Raw genomic sequence first — 22,899 nt, 5'->3', positions numbered from 1 at the left:
GACCAAAGTTGACGAAACTGGCTATGTACATTGAAGATACTATGATAGAACATTATTGAAAGTTTTTAAGTATTTGAACTTTAGCCAATTCCTTATTTGCATATTTGATGTACTTTCATAATCAGGGATATTTATCTGTATTGACAGGACCAAAGTCGACGAAACTTGTTATGTACATCAAAGATACTATAATACGACGTTATACGACGTTGAAAGTCATTAAGCATTTTTACTTCATCCAGTTCCTGATTTGCATATTTAATGAATTTTTGAAATAAGGGATATATATTTGAATTTACATGACCAAAATTGATGAAACTTGCTATGTACATTAAAGTTACTATTATGTAGGCTAACAGTATTGAAAGACATTAGGCATTTTTGCTTCAGCCAATTCCTAATTTGTGTATTTAATATAGACCCTCGAGGGTCTATGATTTAATGATCTTTTCTAATTACGGATATATACTGGGATTTCCTTGATCAAAGTTGGCATAACATGCTACTGCTATGTACATTGATGATTATACCATGTTAAAACAATATCGGAAGTCATTTCGCACTTAAGTTTTCATGTCAGCTAATTTATTGTTTGCATATCTAATGAGCTTTCAAAGTTTGGAATATATAGTTTGAAGGACTTGACAAAAGGCAAGTACACTTGTTATATAAAGTAGTGATACAATTTCTATTTCAGCTAATTATATATTTGAATACCTAATGACCTATAGAGTTAATCTGTGGTGAATATTGTTCATTATGTTGATCATAATACTTTCAATGAAGTTGCAAAAATGTGGCAAACGTTCAAATTTACACATAACTGCAATATATACTGAAACACGTGAGCATTTACAGTTCATATCTGGTTAAATGTGTTGTGTGCATCTGACATGTACTTTTCAGGGGTAGAGTGTCACTGGCGATCGCTTTTCTATTGTTCAGCAATTTTTAGCTCGTTAGTGTGTTTTGAATTTCTAAACTTGTCAGTCTTTTTATGTTTTAGCATTTTCGTTGTTAATTGATGATTGTTTAAATCAATCTGAAATAAAGTAACTAATAATAATAATAATAATTCTTAGTGGTACATTATTTTGACTTCAGTGCAGTCACAGGCGATCTAATCATGTAAATTACAGGCAGGGACTACATGTATGTTATTTACTATGACTTGTTTAATCTTGAGCTGGCTTTTTCCAAATTGAATGTTTGCGGATAGCAACGTGCTTAGCAAGCATAATGAAGTTACGTAAAAAACACATGCACTTGCTGGTAATTGCACACAGTTTCCTTGACAACTTTTGAATGCACTGATTTCACACCAAAACTTTCCAAAAACAAATGTAAATCTGAATTGGATATAGTATATGATACTGTTTTTGACTTTCTCACCTTTCTTCCTGCTTAGGCTACAAGGTACAACTACACTTCAGAAGAAAAGTTTGCTTTGGTTGAAGTACTGGCAATGATAAAAGGATTACAGCGTCTAATGTTTAGCATGGAAAACATTTTAACCAAGGCCATTCACTCAACCATCTATTCAGAAGTTCAAGAATATGCTCAAGTGACTTTGAGAGAACCACTGAGAACTGCAACAAAAAAGAAAAAGACCATCGTTTTGAGGTTAGTATCACTATGTCATTTATATTCTTATGTATATACATGCAGTCACTGGTATTGTATTACTATACACTGCGGGACCAAAGGTCCCCATTTAGCTTCACAATAGTGTAAGCGTACAGAGAGTCAAATCAGCCTTAACATTTTACATTTAGCAAGTTACTATTTTTTGTATTTAGCTAACTTTCCCAATTAGGGATTTAAGACTGGAAGGACTCTAAAAGCAGTTTATGAAACTTGCTACGTATATTGATGGGACAATTACGTTGTATAAAATGAAAGATATTTTGCATTTTCATGTCAGCTAATGAGCTTTCAGTTTGGCATTTGTAGGTTGAAGAACTTGACCAAAGGCAATGACACGTGCTATATAATGTGGTGATACAATGACAGCAGTCAAAGAAATTTAGTATTTTTATTTCATATTTGTGTACCTAATGACCTTTACAATTAATCTGTGGTGAATATTGCTCACGATGTTGAACGTAACACTTTCAATGAAGTTGCAAACATGTGGCAAATATTCAATTACTATTCACTACTGTCAAATGTTAATTGGGTCCCAGTTGTTGCTAAATGTTTTGGAGAATCATGTACAGAGCCATACTGTTAGTCTTTGACCAGGTCCATGTTTCTTTAAATCACACAGTATCCTTAAAGCAATAAGAGATACCAGTGCAGATTGGCTTGAAGGGTCAGAACCACAAAACGATCCAGCGTTAAAAGGTGAAAAAGATCCTAAAACAGGATATAAGATTGAAAGAAAGGACAGAAATGTTGGAACATCAAGTACACAGGTAAATTTATCAGCTTTGCTTCATTCATGTTCTCTGTTAGCATTACCAAAACACACAGCAGAAATATTGTGTTACTAGTTAAATGTTTATTGTCTGAAATATTAAAGTATATAAGTGTGCCCCAAAGTGTACCTGCATATTTCAGTGTGTATACCTTCATTTTGCACCTCCAATCTGCACCTTTCTAAACTGTGCCTTCGTTACTGTGCCATTCACAGGTTTATATGCTATACGACTTAAAGTCTGTTGTAGATGGCTGATTTCAGATTGATATTTATGTTTACTCTTTTTGGAACATTGATCAATGATTCCTAAAAATGGCCATAACAGGTTATTTGAAGCATTGTAGTACATGTGCTTAAACCATTTTGCTGGGTTTTCTCTCCTTCGAACCTCCTTTGGTGAACTCTCTTTCTTCAATTTAATATAATCGAACCTTTGTTTCAGGGAAGAGTCCCATTTGAAGTTGCCACAGCAGTTTCTTGGTCTATTCAAAAACCATTCCCACCAATGAAAAATTGCCCAGCTTGTATAATGAGCATGCTTGCAATCTGGCAACAACTGAAGCCATTAAAATGTGGAAATGACTAATTTTTTCTCATCATTTGTTGAAGCAGCAGCGATTACTGACATGAACTCATGAAAAAACGAGTCAGTAAAAAATGAACAGTCTATCTGGTCAGTAACTAGTTTTGGCATAAAGATGAATTGTGAATCAATATATGCGCAGAGCTCAAGTAACTTGCCTCAAGAAAGCTTTTTAGTCCATGGTATAAAGTCCAGGAGACTTATGGTTTGGGCTCCATCCATCCGTCTGCATGCCTGTGTGTCCGTCCACTCAGATATTTCAGCCAATTCCTTTCAAACTTGGTACAAGGATAATACACTATGGCATACATAATTAAAGGGATATGTCAGCCATTTTTTGCTCACGTGTTTACACACGTGAGCATATGTCACAGCGATGTCTGTCTGTGTGTCTGTCTGTGTGTCTGTCTGTCTGTCTGTTGGTCCAATATCTCAAAAATGGCTGATCAGATCAGAATAAAATCTGGTACATAGATTGGATTGAGTTTGCAAATGGCAAGAACTGATTAGTTTTTGGTTGGTCTGGCTTGCATACTTTTTGCTCATTTACATAATTAATGATTTTAGAAAAAACGGATATACATTAAAAACGACTGCACACAATTTGATGCGAATTGCTACAAATGTTGATCACACCAAGATATATCAGCAGTGGGAAGCATTAAGGGGTGACATGAAAGATAGTTGCTAATTTGCATATTTAATGAAATTTCCTAATCAGGGATATATATCTGATTTGACTGGATCAAAATTAACCAAACTTGGTATGTATATTGAAGATACTATGATTAATGTTATTGAAAGTCGTTATAAGCATTTTAACTTCACCCAATTCCCAATTTACATATTTAATGAACTTTGCTAATTAGGGATATATATTGACTGGACCATTGTTGAAGAAACTTGGTACATGTATTGAAGCTACTATGATACAACATTCTTGAAATTCATTAAGCATTTTTACTTCAGCCAATTCCGATTTTGCATATTTAATGAACTTTCCTAATTAGGCACATATATCTGAATTAACTTGATTTTAGTTATTAGTCCCCACGGACACCGTCCGGGGGGACTTATAGGTTTGAGGTTTGGTCATGTCCGTCCGTGTGTGCGTGTGTGCGTCCGTCCGTGCGTCCGTCCGTTCACGCAGATATCTCAGACATGCCCAGGTCACTTTCTTTCAAACTTTGCACAAGGATAGTACCCTACCCCATACAGATGCACGTCGATTTGTTTCACAATGCGATCAAATTTGGCCGTGTTAGAGGACTTTTTAGTTTTCACCTCCATAGACTCCCATGTATAAGGCAGTCTCCATAGACTTCCATGTATAAGGCAGTCCATAGACTCCCATGTATAAGGCAGTCCATAGACTCCCATGTGTAAGGCCAAGAAAAATAAAAATTTAGTTTCTCATCGTATTCATATTGCAAAAAGGATGTAGTGACACAGTTTTTAGTCCCCATGGATGAAGTCCAGGGGGTTTATAGATTGGGTCATGTCCGTCCGTGAGTCCATCCGTGAGTCCATCCGTTCATGCAGATATCTCAGATATTTTGACAAAATGTCACGTGACCTTGGTGACCTTTGACCTCAAATATATATATTTGTCCATAACTCAGTAACCACAAGTGCTACACCCTTCATATATGGTATGATGGGACAGCTTATGACGCCACATATTGTACCTCATTAGTTATGTGCATATCTAATTTTGAGCAAGCCAATCAAGCTAGAGGTCTGATTTTTGGTATATAGGGATAACTTAGCAATACAATTTTTTTTGACAAAATGTCACATGATCTCAATGACCTTTGACCTCAAATATACATATTTGTCCATAACTCAGTAACCACAAGTGCTACACCCTTCATGTATGGTATGATGGGACACTTTATGATGCCACATATTGTACCTCATTAATTATGCACATATCTAATTTTGAGCGAGCCAATAGAGCTGGAGGTCTGATTTTTGGTATATAGAGATAACTTAGCACTACAATTTTTTTGACAAAATGTCATGTGACCTTGACCTTTGACTTCAAATATACATATTTGTCCATAACAAGTGCCAAACCTTTCATATATGGTATGATGGGACACCTTATGACGCCACATATTGTACCTCATTAATTATGCACATATCTAATTTTGAGCGAGCCAATTGAGCTAGAGGTCTGATTTTTGGTATATAGGGATAACTTCGCAATACAATTTTTTTGACAAAATGTCACATGATCTCAATGACCTTTGACCTCAAATTGCATATTTGCCCATAACTCAGGAACCACAAGCGCTACACCCTTCATATTTGGTATGATGGGACACCTTATGACGTCACATATTGTACCTCATTAATTATGTGCATATCTAATTTTTAGCGAGCCAATAGAGCTAGAGGTCTGATTTTTGGTATATAGGGATAACTTAGCAATACAATTTTTTTGACAAAATGTCATGTGACCTTGGTGACCTTTGACCTCAAATATACATATTTGTCCACAACTCAGTAACCACAAGTGCCAAACCTTTCATATATGGTATGATGGGACACCTTATGACGCCACATATTGTACCTCATTAATTATGCACATATCTAATTTTGAGCGAGCCAATTGAGCTAGAGGTCTGATTTTTGGTATATAGGGATAACTTCGCAATACAATTTTTTTGACAAAATGTCACATGATCTCAATGACCTTTGACCTCAAATTGCATATTTGCCCATAACTCAGGAACCACAAGCGCTACACCCTTCATATTTGGTATGATGGGACACCTTATGACGTCACATATTGTACCTCATTAATTATGTGCATATCTAATTTTTAGCGAGCCAATAGAGCTAGAGGTCTGATTTTTGGTATAAAAGGGATAACTTAGCAACACAATTTTTTTTTTCAAAATGTCACGTGACCTTGATGACCTTAGACCTTGATTATACATATATATGCATAACTCAGTAACCACAAATTCTGTACGCTTCAATTTTGATAGGATATTAGACCTTAAGATTTCACATCTCGTACCTCATTTATTATGCACATATGTATTTCTTGGCTGGCCAACACAGCTAGAGGTCTGATCTTTTTTCCCGATTTAGAACCATAACTTAGACATGCCTCTTGTTATAAATTGGGAAAAACGACATAAACCTATGTGCCCATAGATGTGAACTTATACGCTCCAGTGATACTTCTTAATGACCACATTTCCCTGCCCCGTCAAGACTAATACTCCTTTTACAAGTGGGGACTATGTCATTGTCAATGACTTGTTGAAACTTGCTATATACATCAAAGATACTGTGATATAACATTATTGAAAGTCAAAAGACATTTTTACTTCAGCCAATTCCCAATTTGCATATTAAAGGAATTTTCATAATTAGGGATATATATCTGAATTGACTGGATAAAAATTGATGAAACTTGCTATGTACATTAAAGACACAATAATACAATATTATTGAAAGTCATTAAGCATTTTCTCTTCAGCTAATTCCTAATTTGCATATTTAATGAACTTTCCTAATTAGGGATATATATCTGAATTGACCCGACAAAAGATGACAAAACTTGCTACATATATTGAAGACACTATGATACAACAATATTAAAATTTGTTGAGCATTTTTACTTCAGCCAATTCTTTATTTACATATTTAATGAACTTGCTAATTAGGGATATATATCTGAATTGACTGGACCAAAGTTGATGAAACTTGCTATACACATTAAAGATACTATGATACAGCATTATTGAAAGTCATTAAGCAATTTTTCTTCAGCCAATTCCTAATTTGCATTTTCGATGATCTTTCCTCTGAGATTCATTTGATCAAAGTTGGCAAAACATGCTTAATTATGTACATAGATGATTATACCAGGTTAAAAAAATATCGAAAGTCATTTCACATCTTCATTTCTGGTAATTTATAATTTGCATATCTAATGAGCTTTCACAGTTCGGCATATATGGCTTGAAGGACTTGACCAAAGGTAATTACACTTGCTATATAAAGTGGTGATACAATGACAGCAGTCAAAAAAGGTATTTTTATTCTAGCTAATTACGTATTTGTATACCTCATGATCTTTTAGAGTTAATCGGCGGTGAATATTGTTCATTATGTTGATCATAATACTTTCAATGAAGTTGCAAACATGTGGCAAAGGTTCAAATTTACACATAACTGCAACATATAATGAAACACGTGAGCATTTTCAGTTCATATCTGGTTTCTTGAATTTTGTTTGGTATGAGATACTACTTATATTGTTTAACATGTTGAAAGATACTGAATGAATGGGTGACCATGCATATATTAGACCCCTGCTGTAGACAAAATACATGAAACAATTGCAAAAATGAATTAATGGTCATGACCATTATTTCATTTTGGCCATCATTTCATTTATTTTGTCTAAAACTGGGGTGGTCTGGGACAAGCTTCCATCTCTCACCACTGCTTATTTTAAATTAACAACCCATTTGTTAATTTTGACACTAACAACCTTACCCAATACAGACACAAAACACATTAAAGCACATACAAGACAAGAGGGATGATGTTTGCAGCCACTTTCAAATTTACAATTGCAAATGGTTTTAGAAACAGGCAACAGGGTAATGACCTTTTGGATCACTTGCTAAATGGGACGATTGCATACACATCAACCAGATTTCCTTCTAAATTTCCAACTTGTAGATCACATTATTTTTCAGAAATTTTGCTTTCCTCAAACTAAGGCCTAAAATATCTTTACAATCATACATGTATGATTTGGTAACATTTCATTAAAAAAATTACCAAACTTCAAACAAATATTGATTTTTTCTACAAATCGTACACATTTGGCAGAAATATGAGGCGATTAACTCCAAAATTTTATTGGAAAAATATGTGTTGATCGATTGTCCTGAAAACCCACTCTGATATGCCGAAAAAACAAAGTTTAAACGTTGTGTACAAGTTGGAATATGCCGATAGATAGTATAACCGATTTTGCCGGGAAATGTTGATATAAAAATCACATGACACATTTAATGCAAATTTAAATGACATAAACTGAAAGGGCTGTCAAAACTATGTATGTGTACCAAATTTCATCAAAATATGGCCAGTAGTTTTTGAGAAATTAATTGCAGGTCTAAATTCAGTGTGGACCCCTGCCTTAACTCACTTGCGCAAGGTCTTAAACATAGGGCATTTTCAGTTCACATGGCATTTAACATGTGTACATCTAATTCTGTGCTTCAGTGCTTAATGCAAGTTGCCACTCACAGGCCATGGGGTTCTGTTATTATTATGTTCTATCTTTCATTTGCATCATTTATTGAGAGAATTGACGATTATTCGTGCCTACTACTTGTCTGTCAAAGCTTCAGCTCGACCCTGGGGAGTTATATAACATTGACATCACTGTAATGAGGCATCAAATCAGCTTTCACTTTTCATTGGTCAACGCCGCCACACCCTGCCATCACTTCGTGCCAGTCTGTATATATCAGTGTGTCTTTGTGTATGTCCATATTTCATACAATTGTTGGCTTGTTTTGATAACTATATTGGAGCGAACAGTGATGTTGTCACTATTTTTTGCTCTCGTGTTCACACATGTGAGCATATGTCACAGCGATGTCTGTCTGTCTGTCTGTCTGTCTGTCTGTCTGTTGGTCTGATATTTCAAAAACGGCTGATCAGATCAGAATCAAATCTGGTACATACATTCAGTTAGCAAATGGCAAGAACTGATTAGTTTTTGGTGGGTCTGGCTTGCATACTTTTTGCTCATTTGCATAATATTAATGATTTAAGAAAAAACGGATATACATTAAAAACAACGTACTGCACACAATTGATGAGATTTGCTACAAATGTTGTTCACACCAAGATACATCAGCAGTGGGAAGCATTAAGGGATGACATGAAAGATACTTGCTAATTTGCATATTTAATGAACTTCCCTAATTAGGGATATATATCTGATTTGACTTGATCAAAATTGACCAAACTGGGTATGTATATTGAAGATACTATGATTTAACATTATTGAAAGTCATTAAGCATTTTAACTTCAGCCTATTCCTAATTTGCATATTTAATGAACTTTCCTAATTAGGGATATATATTTGAATTGACTGGACCAAAGTAGATGAAACTTGCTATATACATTAAGTATACTATCATACAACATTATTGAAAGTCATTAAGCAGTTTTACTTCAGCCAATTCCAAATTTGCATATTTAATGAACTTTCCTAATTAGGGATATATATCTGAATTAACTTGATTGTAGTTGTTGAAACTTGCTGTATACATCAAAGATACTGTGATATAAGGTTATTGAAAGTCAAAAGACATTTTTACTTCAGCCAATTCCTAATTTGCATATCACATGAATTTTCATAATTAGGGATATATATCTGAATTGACTTGATCAAAATTGATGAAACTTGCCATTCACAGTAAAGACTATAATACAATATTATTGAAATTCATTAAGCATATTTTCTCTTCAGCCAATTCCTAATTTGCATATTTAATGAACTTTCCTAATTAGAGATATCTGAATTGACTTGACCAAAGTTGACAAAACTTGTTACGTGAAATGGAGATACTATGATACAATATTATTTAAAATCATTAAGCATTTCATCAGCCAATTCCCAATTTACATATTTAATGAACTTTGCTAATTAGGGATATATATCTGAATTGACAGGACCAAATTTGATTTAACTTTCTATATAAATTAAAGATACTATGATACAACAATATTGAAAGTCATTGAGCATTTTTTTCTTCAGCCAATTCCTAATTTGCATTTTCAATGATCTTTTCTAATTAGGGGATATATACTGGGATTTACTTGATCAAAGTTGGCAAAACATGCTATGTACATTGATGATTATTCGAGGTTAAAACAATATCGAAAGTCATTTCACATTTTCATATCAGCTAATTTATAATTTGCATAGCTAATGAGCTTTCACAGTTCGGCATATACAGCTTGAAGGACTTGGCTAAAGGTAATTAGTTCCAGAGACCAGCTCTGGAACTGTTACGTTTTTGCTCACTTTCCTTCTTTCTTTGTTTCTTTGTTTCTCTATTTCTCGTATCACTACCACAGAACATGCAATATGCAAATTTTACCTTCATTACCCAGAATGCATTGCGACACGCTATCGCTCAGCTCGGACGGGTTTCGCGGGCATTTCTTGTTTGTGTGTTTATTTTTTTATTTTGAATTGCAAAAATATCCAATTGCGTTCAGCTATTAATAATTCTAGCTTTCTTTCGCTTTGTTTTTCGTTGCTTTTTAGTCCCCACGGACACCGTCCGGGGGGACTTATAGGTTTGGTCATGTCCGTGCGTCCGTCCGTGCGTCCGTCCGTCCGTTCACGCAGATATCTCAGAGACGCCTGGAGCGATTTCGTTCAAACTTGGTACAAGGATAGTACCATACCTCATACAGATGCACGTCGATTTGTTTCACAATGCGATCAAATTTGGCCGTGGTAGAGGACTTTTTAGTTTTCACCTCCATAGACTCCCATGTATAAGGCAGACCATAGACTCCCATGTATAAGGCAGTCCATAGACTCCCATGTATAAGTAGGGTGGCCAAGCCATTTTTTCCTCTTGTTTATACACACAGTTTAAATGAAGTTTTAGCAAGAATGGGGTAAAAGAAGAAAAAAAAAAAAAAATTATGCAAATAGCTGTATCCAATCAAAAGTTATGAAGTTTTAAAGCAAAAAAAATGTCATTTTTTCGCGGACAATTTTCGGCAAATTTTAAAATTATTTCAATGAATGCCGATTCCTTCAAGTTTGGCAACCCATAATTTTTTATTTACTTCACATAGAATCATTAAACTATGTGTCTTGTGCACAGATTTACCCAATATTACGGAAAAATCAAGATTTCACTGATGCACAGTCTTGGATTTTGAAACTGTGAGTGTTGAAAATTGAAAATATTTTGTCTGACTTAGTCAAAATTGCGGCGGCACCGTACCATCGAAAAATGGATGGATTTTTATGTTTTTATGAATTTTGAATTCACATAACTTAAAAACTAGAGCTCACAATACAATGAAATTTTGTCACAATGTTATTTAATAACACTCAATTCTAACAAATCAATTTAAACTGCCAATTGTCTTTTAATGCAGTTCATTTTCAGCCATGAAATTGTAAGAAATAGCTGTCCCTAACTGCAGCCTCAGGCAGGCTGTCAATGGTGTGTCAGTGTGACTGCCTTCTGCCGCCATCTTGAGTCACACTGTACTGAGGTCTATGAATGAACATGATTTTGTTTTTATGATTTGTACTTGTGCTCGTGGACAGATTTTCGTCATATTTCACAGAAATGTTGGAATGATGTTTAAAAAGAGCATGCTACAAGTTTTATGGCAAAAATATGTATCTAAATGGGAAAAATCTACACCGAATTCACCGTACTCACTTTACCTCGTGTTTGCTGGCTAAAATTCCCAGAATATAACAAAAACTCACCACTACATGTAAATGGGATGGTCTGCCACTTCCTGGCCAAGTTTCACAGTTCTATGACAGCGTGCACAGGGCCCGAAAGCAGTTCCGTTGCGAAATAGGTATTGACTGGATTCAGAAGTGCGTGCCATGAGCGGCGACCGCTCGAGCGCTGTGGCCGGTCAGTACAAAGTGGCATTTTTGGAGAGGAAAAACACTATTTTTCTATCGTTTTTTCTTCAGTTTTTTAATGAAACCTGCCTCATACATCGATTTTAATTGGAAATATCCATTTTTTCAGTAACTGAGCTACTTATTTTCAGAAAAAATGGCGTTTAAAATTTCACGAAAATCAAATTTCACTTTCAGTGTGCGTGAGTTGCGTATAATGTCGCAACATTTTAGCTTAACTTTGGCCACCCTAGTATAAGGCAGTCCATAGACTCCCATGTATAAGGCAGACCATAGACTCCCATGTATAAGGCAGTCCATAGACTCCCATGTATAAGGCAGACCATAGACTCCCATGTATAAGGCAGTCCATAGACTCCCATGTATAAGGAAGTCCATAGACTCCCATGTATAAGGAAGTCCATAGACTCCCATGTATAAGGCAGTCCATAGACTCCCATGTATAAGGCAGTACATAGACTCCCATGTATAAGGCCAAGAAAAATAAAAATTTAGTTTCTCATCGTATTCATATTGCAAAAAGGATGCAGTGACACAGTTTTTAGTCCCCACAGATAAAGTCCAGGGGGCTCATAGATTGGGTCATGTCAGTCCGTGAGTCCATCCGTTCACGCAGATATCTCAGACAATTTGACAAAATGTCATGTGACCTTGGTGACCTTTGACCTCGAATATACATATTTGTCCATCACTCAGTAACCACAAGTGGTAAACCTTTCATATATGGTATGATGGGACACCCTATGACGCCACATATTGTACCTCATTAATTATGTGCATATCTAATTTTGAGCGAGCCAATAGAGCTAGAGGTCTGATTTTTGGTATATATGGATAACTTAGCAATACAATTTTTTTGACAAAATGTCACGTGACCTTGGTGACCTTTAACCTCAAATATACATATTTGTCCATAACTCAGTAATCACTAATGCTACACCCTTCATATTTGGTATGATGGGACACCTTATGACACCACATATTGTACCTCATTAATTATGTGCATATCTAATTTTGAGCAAGCCAATAGAGCCAGAGGTCTGATTTTTGGTATGTAGAGATAACTTAGCAATACAATTTTTTTGACAAAATGTCAAGTGATCTCAATGACCTTTGACCTCAAATATACATATTTGTGCATAACTCAGTAACCACAAGTGCTACACTCTTCATATTTGGTATGATGGGACACCTTATGACGCCACATATTGTACCTCATTAATTATGCACATATGTAATTTTGAACGAGCCAAAAGAGCTAGAGGTCTGATTTTTGGTATATAGGGATAACTTAGCAATACAATTATTTTGAAAAAATGTCACGTGACCTCAATGACCTTTGACCTCAAATATACATATTTGTCCAAAACTCAGTAACCACAAATGCTACACCCCTTCATATTTGGTATGATGGGACACCTTATGACGCCACATATTGTACCTCATTAATTATGCACATATCTAATTTTGAGTGAGCGAATAGAGCTAGAGGTCTGATTTTTGGTATGTAGGGATAACTTAGCAATACAATTTTTTTGACAAAATGTCACGTGACCTCGGTGACCTTTGACCCCAAATATACATATTTGTCCATAACTCAGGAACCACAAGTGCTACACCCTTCATATTTGGTATGATGGGACACCTTATTACGCCACATATTGTACCTCATTCATTATGTGCATATGTAATTTTGAGCGAGCCAAAAGAGGTAAATGTATGATTTTTAGTATATAGGGATAGACTATAGGATAGAATTTTTTTGACAAAATGTCATGTGACCTCGATAACCTTTTACCTAAAATACACGATTATGTCAATAAATAACTAACCACAAGTGCTATGTCCTTTATATTTAGTAGGATGGGAGACCTTATGACAACACATGCTTTACCTCATTAATTATGCCCATATATAATTGTGGGCAAGCCAATAGAGCTAGAGGTCTGAATTTTGGCATATATGGATTAATTAGCAATACAATGTTTTTTTTTCAAAATGTCACGTGACCTTGATGACCTTTGACCTTGAATATGCATATATATGCATAACTCAGTAATCACAAGTTCTTTACGCTTCAATTTTGATAGGATAATAGACCTTAAGATGTCACATCTTGTACCTCATTTATTATGCACATATGTATTTCTTGGCTGGCCAATACAGCTAGAGGTTTGATCTTTTTTCCCGATTTAGAACCATAACTTAGACATGCCTCTTGTTTCAAATTGGGAACAATGACATAGACCTATGTGTCCATAGATCTGAACATATACACTTTAGTGATACTTCTTAATGACCTCATTTCCCTGCCCCCTCAAGACTTATACTCCTATTACAAGTGGGGACTATGTCATTGTCAATGACTTGTTGATTTTTATTTTTCTCTAAATACCCGCCGTACATGGCTATACGTTTTACGTCATTTGCCTTTCATACTGGTTTAGACCATGGTTTAGACTGATCTTGGTGGACATGTTGAATTTCTGCTTTGCGATGATTCAAGCATAGCGACCATGCTTAGATGTTATGACGTTTTGGAGAGCAATCGAATTTAGAAGATGGGTTTTATAACTTTATTATAAGTTTTGCTGAAGATATTTTGTATACATATACGAGGCTTTCTTTGTTGATTGTCCGGTCCTGAGTGGGGTAGCCATGCATGTGGCCTTTGTTTTCAAGTTCAACGGCCGAGGTCCGCATCCAATGTCTTCCCTCGTCTGTATCTGTTGCGTTTTTTACCATACATGTAGGCATTTGTGTACTTTACTGTAATTCCCCAGACTGCCTTGCTTTTAGTATTCTGTTGTTACCGCTATGTCTCGTCGCGTACTTAGCTGCAATGATTGTAGCGAGAGGTCGGAGAGGTCGCTCACCGAACGCGAACCCTACTGAAAGTAGTATAGGCGATCGCACTGTTGATCCCTGCTTTTGTGCCCGGTTTTGTGGTGAAACCAAATGGTTTCAGGAAAATTGATTAACAATCGCCCATGGCAGAGGGCCTTGTAGCAGCATAGGGTTCGCGTTCAACGTAAAATTAAGCAAGCGACCTCTCGGAGTCTTGCTATACAATCATTGCAGCTACATTGTACTGTAATTGAAAATCTCCTTGTACAACAAGTTCACCTTATCAAAGAGGTTATGTCAAAGTTCAACTTTGTTCAAGTTATCACCAAACCAACTACACTCAAAGGCAGCCTTTTAGACCATATCTATGCCAAGTCTACTAACTCTGCCATCTACAATGCCCATATCATACAGACATACTACAGTGACCATGATGCACTGCTCTACAAACTTCAGCCCTCACTATATGTACGTGCCCATCTTTCATCTTTGTCACACATTCTCTTTTCTTCTGCTGCTCTGGTCTCTGGAACTTTGCTTTTGCTTGCAAATGCTTTCTAGTTACACTTGCTATATAAAGTGGTGGTGCAATGACAGCAGTCAAAGAACTTTAATATTTTTGTTTCAGCTAATTACATATTTGTATACTTCATGATCTTTTAGAGTTAATCGGCTGTGAATATTGTTCATTATGTTGATCATAATACTTTTCATGAAGTAGCAAACACGTGGCAAAGGTTCAAATTTACACATAACTGCAATAATAATGAAACACAAGAGCATTTTTAGCTCACATTTGCTATACCAATGTGAGGTTATTGTATAAGCTGAATCAGTTCATTTGCATCCGATTTGCATGTCTATGTATGTATGTATGTATGTATGTATGTATGTATGTATGTATGTCCGTCCACATCAAAAACACCTAAACCACAGCACCTACTGTCTTAGTATTTGGTGTACAGGTGCACCTAGGGATGGACATGTGAATTTGTTCAAATGAACTTATAAGTGTCAAATATATGCAAATGAGGGGAAAAAAGGAAAAATACTGCAAATTGCTAAAACTCTGTAACCGTTGGTTAGATTTGGTTGAAACTCGGTGTGCAGGTTTCTTACGGTATTCTAAATTAGGTCTTTAAAATTTGGGATGATATTTGTATGTTTCTATTTTTGGGGTAATTTTTTTCAGTTTTTAGTCAAAAAATGCTTTTCTCTGAAACCACTCATCTGATTGCTTTGACAGTTGGTATACATGTTCCTCAGGATGACCTAAGTCAAGTTTATACAAAATGAATTGAAATTTTCATTTTTGTAATTTTGGGGCAATTTTCCGAATTTTTGGTCAAAAAATTTTTTATTCAAAAATTACTGATCTGATAGCTTTCATATTTGGTATACAGGTTTCTCAGGTTGATCAAAATCAGTTGTATGAATATTGTGAAGATATCTCGAATTTTGTATTTTTGCTTAATTTTTTGATTATTTTTCTCATTTTAAGTAAAATTTCTTCTTCTCTGAAACCACTAGCCCAATTGCTCTCAAATTTGGATTGGATGTTTGCAAGGATGTTACCCTTCTAATTGTTGAAATTACGACAAAATTGGAAATATTACTGTTTTGGGGCAATATTTGTCATTTTTGGTCATACTTTCTTTTTAAAGCCCTTTGACAGACAGCTTTTATATTTGGTGTACAGATGTCCAGGGATGACAATAGTTAGATATGTGGAAATTGTCCTGAAATATACAAATTTGTATTTTTAAGACAATTTTGTCATTTTTAGTCAAGAAAACTTGTTCTCAAAATTACTTGTCTGATCGCTTTGTAATTTGGTACAAAAGTCCCGAGGGATGTTACTAGATAAATTTTCTGCTCAAAGTGTTGGGAAACCCCCAAATTTTTATATTTTAGGTAATTTTCTCAGTTTGTTACCTTAAATGACCTACACCAACACAGGATATGTTGTGAGAGAGTTTCGAAGGCTGTGAACATAATTTTGTCATATTTAATATCAATTTGTAGTAAAATTAGATCCAGAAAACAAAGGAGGTAATTTTTAGTCCTTTGGGCCTTTGGCCCAAAGTACTAATGTGATGACGCGGCCTCTGTTGTTGCATACAGTGGGCCGTATGCTGTGGACGCAGGTATCTCAGAAACGCTTCAGTAACTTTTTCTGAAATTTGGTCTGGTGGTCACTTTGGCATGTATCTCAAACAGGTCTTTTTTCTTTTTTGATTGAATCATTTTAAAGTCACTTATTTAGCTTTTTTGTGAAAACCACTATTTTCAATTTTTCCTCAAAACCACTGATTTGATTATTGTGATATTTTGCATGGGTGTTCGTATAGTTGAAATGCCGTCAGAAATGTTCAAAATTTGGTGATACATGCCTTGTATTATTTTTAAACAATATTTTTATCCATTTTTATTTTATATTTACTTGATTTTGACTCGCTTTCGTTAAAGCTACCGTCTGCGCATGCGCACAACTCTAGGACAAAATCTGAGTTGAAGAATCGAATCGGACGCCATCTTGTTTCTCGGTCTGGGCACATTTTTTTACTTTTTGAACGTTTCACTGTGTGTTTCAATATGTTCTATAGTTATGAAGTTGACAGTGATGCACTTTTGCGGCTGTCGTGTATTTTTTGGTACGAAAGGCGCCTTTGATCGACTGAAGAATGATGGTACCGGCAGGCATATCAGTTCTACTGAGGAAGTAATCCACTGGCCCGCATAGGTCAGGGACTCACTTAAGGGAGAACCACTTGATTTCTGGGGGGGGGGTATGGAGGATTTTGAGAAAAAAAATTGTCACCAGGTGAAATAAAAGAAAAAAAATAAGCCTATAATGGCTTGAGAAAAAAATTCTCATAACAGACAGAAATAAAAAAGGAATTGTCATAATGCAGTTGAAATGAGCAAAATTTTGGAAACTTCATTCTCATGTGTTCTTTGCTAGCATGCTGCCATAGGCAGCGCAAATGTTTTTACCACAAGCAATTCTCATGTGTTTTTTTTTCCCAGCACTTATGATATAAGCATTCACTACTTTACACCTCAGTGCACTCGATGTTTTCCTTCCCTTTTCTGACCCAAGAAATCATGTTTCAGGATTTCTGTTGCAATATCTCAATGGTACAGGCAATATCTAGATGGGACTATTTGACTTCTGTACATTGTGAAAATTTAAAACACAAGACAGGAGTCAATAAACTAGTGTAAAAACCAATATATTATTCTCTCAACATAAATATGTTAGAAAGATTACAAGTTGTCAAAGAAAAATTGAGGAACAACAAATATCATGAAATACAATGTGTGAGCCTTGTTTCTCTGACCACAAAAGATAACATCTCCCCTGAGAACTTAAAAGGAATTGACTGTTATAAAGAAAAGCAGGTATAGTACTGATCACTGTTGATTTGCCAAAAAAGTGTTCTATAATTTAAAGTTGTATATATACTAGACTTTCCATTTTGTTTTCATTCGTTGGAATGTAAAATGAATATATAAAACCATCCTGTGATATGTGAAACACTGGCTTAAATTTGAAAAATTGCACTGCTACTCCATTTGATAAGAAAAAATGATGCAGGTGTGACAGTTGAAATTAAAAAATGCTGTCTCTCTGACAAAAAAAGTTCCCATACCCACTTCCTGCATACCCCCCCCCCCCCGAAATCAAATGGGTCTCCCCTTAATATGCGCATGCGCATATAACAAGTTAGCGTTGTTTTGCAAGAACCAGCTCCTGGCAAGGACTTTGAAAAATCAAACCGACGCTGTCTTGTTTCTCGGTCTTGTGCGAATTTTGACGTTTTGAAGCTTTTAGCGTTTATTTGATGATATTTTGTAAATATGAAGTTCACAGTGATTGTATTTTTGTTGCTGTCATGTATTTTTTTGGCACGAAACGCTCCTTCGTTACCGGCGAATCCATTGCTTTAGCGAGGCAATCCCACCGGCGGCCCGTTAGTAATAGCTGGGTGAGAGCGAGGGAATTCGCTCTGTCCTTCTACCTCCATGTCATAACAAACTAGCGTCGTTTTATGTTGATGAACTGTCCTTTCGACACACTGTTGCTTATTTTGGGTAATGTCGACAGTTGTGCATTGATTTTGACATCATTGTTGAAGACAGTGTGTGCTTTCGACTGTCGACAGTCCTCGTGCCTTCTTTTGACCGGATCCGGAGTCACTTGCGGTAGTAATCCAACGTAGGCGATCGAGCGCCGAAGGCGCAAGGTCGAGTGCCGAAGGCACGAGCTTGTATAAATACCGAAAGCTACGCGAGACCAAGCAGTACAAGCGACTGGCGAGAGTCTATGTGTGCTTTTGTTGACCGATTTACGCGCACTTCAGAATCACGGCATAATCCGACATGGTAATTTGGCATGATCATCAGATCATACATGATCCGAGATTGCACTTTAGCAAGGTCACGATAACTAATGTTGTTTGTTTCACTGTCGTTTAATACCTATATTTCCACTAAAAGACCATTAGAATTTCCTCCTGGCTACTTTGAAATCGTGCACTGGCATGCATGTAGTTGTCAACATCACTATGCTTGAATGTAGTAGACTCTTACTATGAATATATCGACTGTCACTGCATATTGCATATGTGTGCAAGTCACTCCATATCATATCAAAAAATGTAGTATTGCGATGTTTGAGCTGCCACAAGCCAGAATTTACAGTTTATGAGAAAGTTATCTTGCATGTAAAACTCAGTTCTACTGTGAACAAAATGCAAGCTATGTTGCATAACTATGGTGAATAACATAATATTTTGTACCTATCACCGTGTCAGAAAATCAGAATGAAAGAACCACTCAGACAAACTTTGGTCAGGATGATACTGTCCAATTTTAATATTTGTCTCTCGGCACACACTAGATACTCATGACTGTAAAACAACATTTCCATATAATTGTATATTCAGTTTTTATATTTAGTTTGCTTTTCACCATATTGTATGTCCTTCCCTGCACTACATAATTCAAATTAAATATTCCTTTGGCCTATACATACTTGAGGGGTAAGCTTATTTAGTCTCATACATTAAAGATGCACTGTTGACCTTCAGAGTCAAAACTTTTTATCATTGTATTGTAGATAGGTGTACACTCCAAATACTAAGTACAAGTGTGGTGAGTAACAAGCAAATGTTTTTTAGTCAATGGCCCAAATTTATTTTCTATTTGATGGACAATAAATACATGTGTAATCAATGCCAACAATCCAGTTTAAGTAATTTGGTTTAGATTAGCCATTGTCCATTATATTACAATAGTTTGTGGCTAAATTTTCTCCCCTTCTGTATCATATAAGTTCACCGTTTCCTGTTTTAGATATTGTTGATCCTATTGAGTTCCATCTCTCATTCTTGATTCACTTTCATATTAACTTTCATTTATGTCCAAACAATTTGACTTTTTGCCAAATTTCACATTTATGGCAAATAATAAACAGTAAGGAGGCACAAAGGACGTCGGTGCCCCCGGGCCCCATGTTTATATTGCGAACCAATTTTTGCAACTTTGGCATGTAAGACACACAAGAACTGATGAGAAATTTGGATCCAGGATAATTCCAGATGTCGTAATCCCCCCCCACAATGGAAGGCATTTCACTATCTGTAACTGATTTGTGTTGTTACATTCGAATGATAGCACTCATAGCATTAATTAAAACATCCCCAATGTTGTAAATACATTTCCTGCCAGCTGGTCTTATGTAAGGGGTGGAACATTTGATATTCAGGAGGGGGTAAGGGCTAGAAGATTGATGAGGTAGCATTACTTTTTACCAGATCCCCTGTACATTTTTCCCACTCTTTATTTTTTCCCAACTATCCCACCTTTTCTCTGGCTAATTTTTTTGTTGACATTTGCTTTATGTATGTAGGATCTGCTTGTCCCATTGCTATAGAAGTTGATATGCATGTTCCTAAAGATGACCTCCAGTACCTAAGTTGGAGACCTTATTTGCTTTTGTCATTCTTGTTTTTCTGGTTTAAATATTTCTTGAATTTACCAATTCAAACTGAATGTGAGCACACTGTCCTTGACGATATTTTTAGTTCATATCTTGTTTCACAATTTGAGCTTGAAATTCTTCTAATGATTAATACAAATAACAATTCAAAGATTTTTACGGAAATTTTAAGAGTAAGATACAGCAAACATAACTTGTCAAACGATCAAATTTCTGTGTTCACTGTGGCACACAAGTGCTTACTGTTATCAAGAGCACAGAGTAAACTGCAAGCAAAAAAAGGCTTGAAAACAGAAAATATCCGGTGAGAAAACAACTGGCAAAAACGTCTCTGAAAATGTTAATTGTTTAATTGGCTCTGCTGCGCCAACAGTTACATGTGGTTGGATACATGATAGCCACCATGGCTATGCATGGCCATGGCGGCCACCATGTACTGGTATCCAACCACACGTAACTGTGGCTACGCAAATGTTGCCCTTTGTCAATGTTTTTCTTCCCTGACATCAAACTGATCTTTCAGATAATAAAAATCATCCTCACACTACGAAAAGTGCATGCAAATTTCTTTGTTGTAGTTTTTAGCTCCGCTGTCAGCAATGCGGAGCTTATCAAGTAGGTTGATTTTCCTCCGTCGTCCGTCAACAGTTGCCTTCTCCTCTGAAACCGCCAGTTAGATTGCTTTGAAATTTTATGTGCAGTTCACTTGGGGTGACCTCACATAAGTTTGTTCAAATAGTGGTGAAATTTGCATATTTCTATTTTGGGGCATTTTTTGCTGTTTTTGGTAAAACAATCTTCAATCTCTGAAAACGCTTGTCTGATTGCTTTGAATTTGATATGCAGTTTATTTAGGGTGACTTCAGTTAGATTTGCTCAAATCGTGGTGAACTTTGCATATTTGTATTTTTAAGGCAATTTTTGTCGTTTTTGGTGAAAAAATCTTTAAAAATCTTCTTCAAAACTACCAGTCAGATAGCTTTGATATTTGGTACATAGGTCCCTAGGGATGATCTATTTCAGATTTCTTTGAATTGTGCAGAAATATGCAAATTTTAATTTTTAAGGCAATTTTTACGATTTTGGTCAAAAAATGTGTTTCTCAAAAAGTACTGGTCTGATAGCTTTAAAATTTGGTAAACAGATTTCTACAGAAGAACTAAGTAATATATATAGAGTTTCTGATGATATCTGTAATTTTATATTTTGGGGGCAATTTTTGACATTTTTGGTCAAAAAATGTGTATTTCCAAAATTACTCATCTGATAGCTTTGAAATTTGGTATACAGGTTCCTACAGATAATCTTAATGATATTTATCGACATAATGATGAAATCTTCGATTTTGTATTTTTAGGGCAATTTTCTCCATTTTAGGTCAAAAAATGTGTTTCTTAAAATGTACTGGTCTGATAGCTTTGAAATTCGATATGCAGGTTCTTACAGATGAACTAAATGTGATATTTTGAAATAATGATGAAATCTGTAATTTTGTATTTTTTGGGGCAAGTTTTGCCATTTTGGTCAAAAAAAAACGTTTCTCAGAAAGTACTGGTGTGATAGCTTTGAAATTTGGTAAACAGGTTTCTACAGAAGAACTTATTAATATATTGAGTTTCTCATGATATCTGCAATTTTGTATTTTGGGGGCAATGTTTGCCATTTTTGGTCAAAAAATGTGCATTTCCAAAACTATTCATCTGATAGCTTTGAAATGTGGTATACAGGTTCCTACAGATGATCTTAATGATATTTATAGACATAATGATGAAATCTGCAATTTTTATTTTTGCAGCTGTTTTAGCCACTTTTCCTGGCCACTGAAATGAGCTATCAAAGATTTCCACCTTCTTTATCGACATGTGCCAAAAATAGTTATTCGCTACATAAATACAGCAGAGCTATATAAGCAGTGTTTTCTCTGCATGTTCATTTCTGCCCCATTCATCAAAATTAGGGGGCAAACTTGACATTCAGGGCAGTATTTTTTAATGCTTACTAATGACATTAGGCCCAAACAACATATCCTATCAAAACATGAACATAAAATGCATGGCACTAGTATCCATGGAGACTGAAGCACAACTATGTCCTTTACTGTGTTTTCTTTTCGATGCGTACACTCCACGTTATGCACGTCACCAAAATTGAATGACAGGCGATATTTTGTCTTTTCCGGGGGAATATTCTGAATAGAAATAACAGCAAATTTACAGGTCACTACATAGTCTGGCAGAGACCCTGCGATTCACGTTCTTCCCTGTTGGAACACGCGCGCGCCCTTCAGAGACGCGACGCGAATCCCAGGGTCTGGACGTTCTTGCAAGCGACCGGTCGGATTTCT

The 22,899-nt window shown here is 35.7% G+C and overlaps 1 protein-coding gene across 1 annotated transcript in view; it reads left to right on the top strand.

Moving 5' to 3' along the window:
* Positions 1 to 22,899, top strand: part of LOC139120874 (cytoplasmic FMR1-interacting protein 2-like) — a 393,869-nt gene that overhangs the window by 229,893 nt on the left and 141,077 nt on the right. The window contains exons 12-13 of the mRNA XM_070685497.1: positions 1,409 to 1,623; positions 2,270 to 2,417. Of these exons, the coding sequence (XP_070541598.1) occupies positions 1,409 to 1,623; positions 2,270 to 2,417 (363 nt within the window). The remainder of the gene's footprint in view (positions 1 to 1,408; positions 1,624 to 2,269; positions 2,418 to 22,899) is intronic.

This window comes from Ptychodera flava, chromosome 20 (genome assembly GCF_041260155.1).
Source record: "Ptychodera flava strain L36383 chromosome 20, AS_Pfla_20210202, whole genome shotgun sequence".
Taxonomy (NCBI): domain Eukaryota; kingdom Metazoa; phylum Hemichordata; class Enteropneusta; family Ptychoderidae; genus Ptychodera; species Ptychodera flava.
Note: the sequence above shows the minus strand (reverse complement) of the source record. Positions and strands in the feature narration are given on the sequence as shown.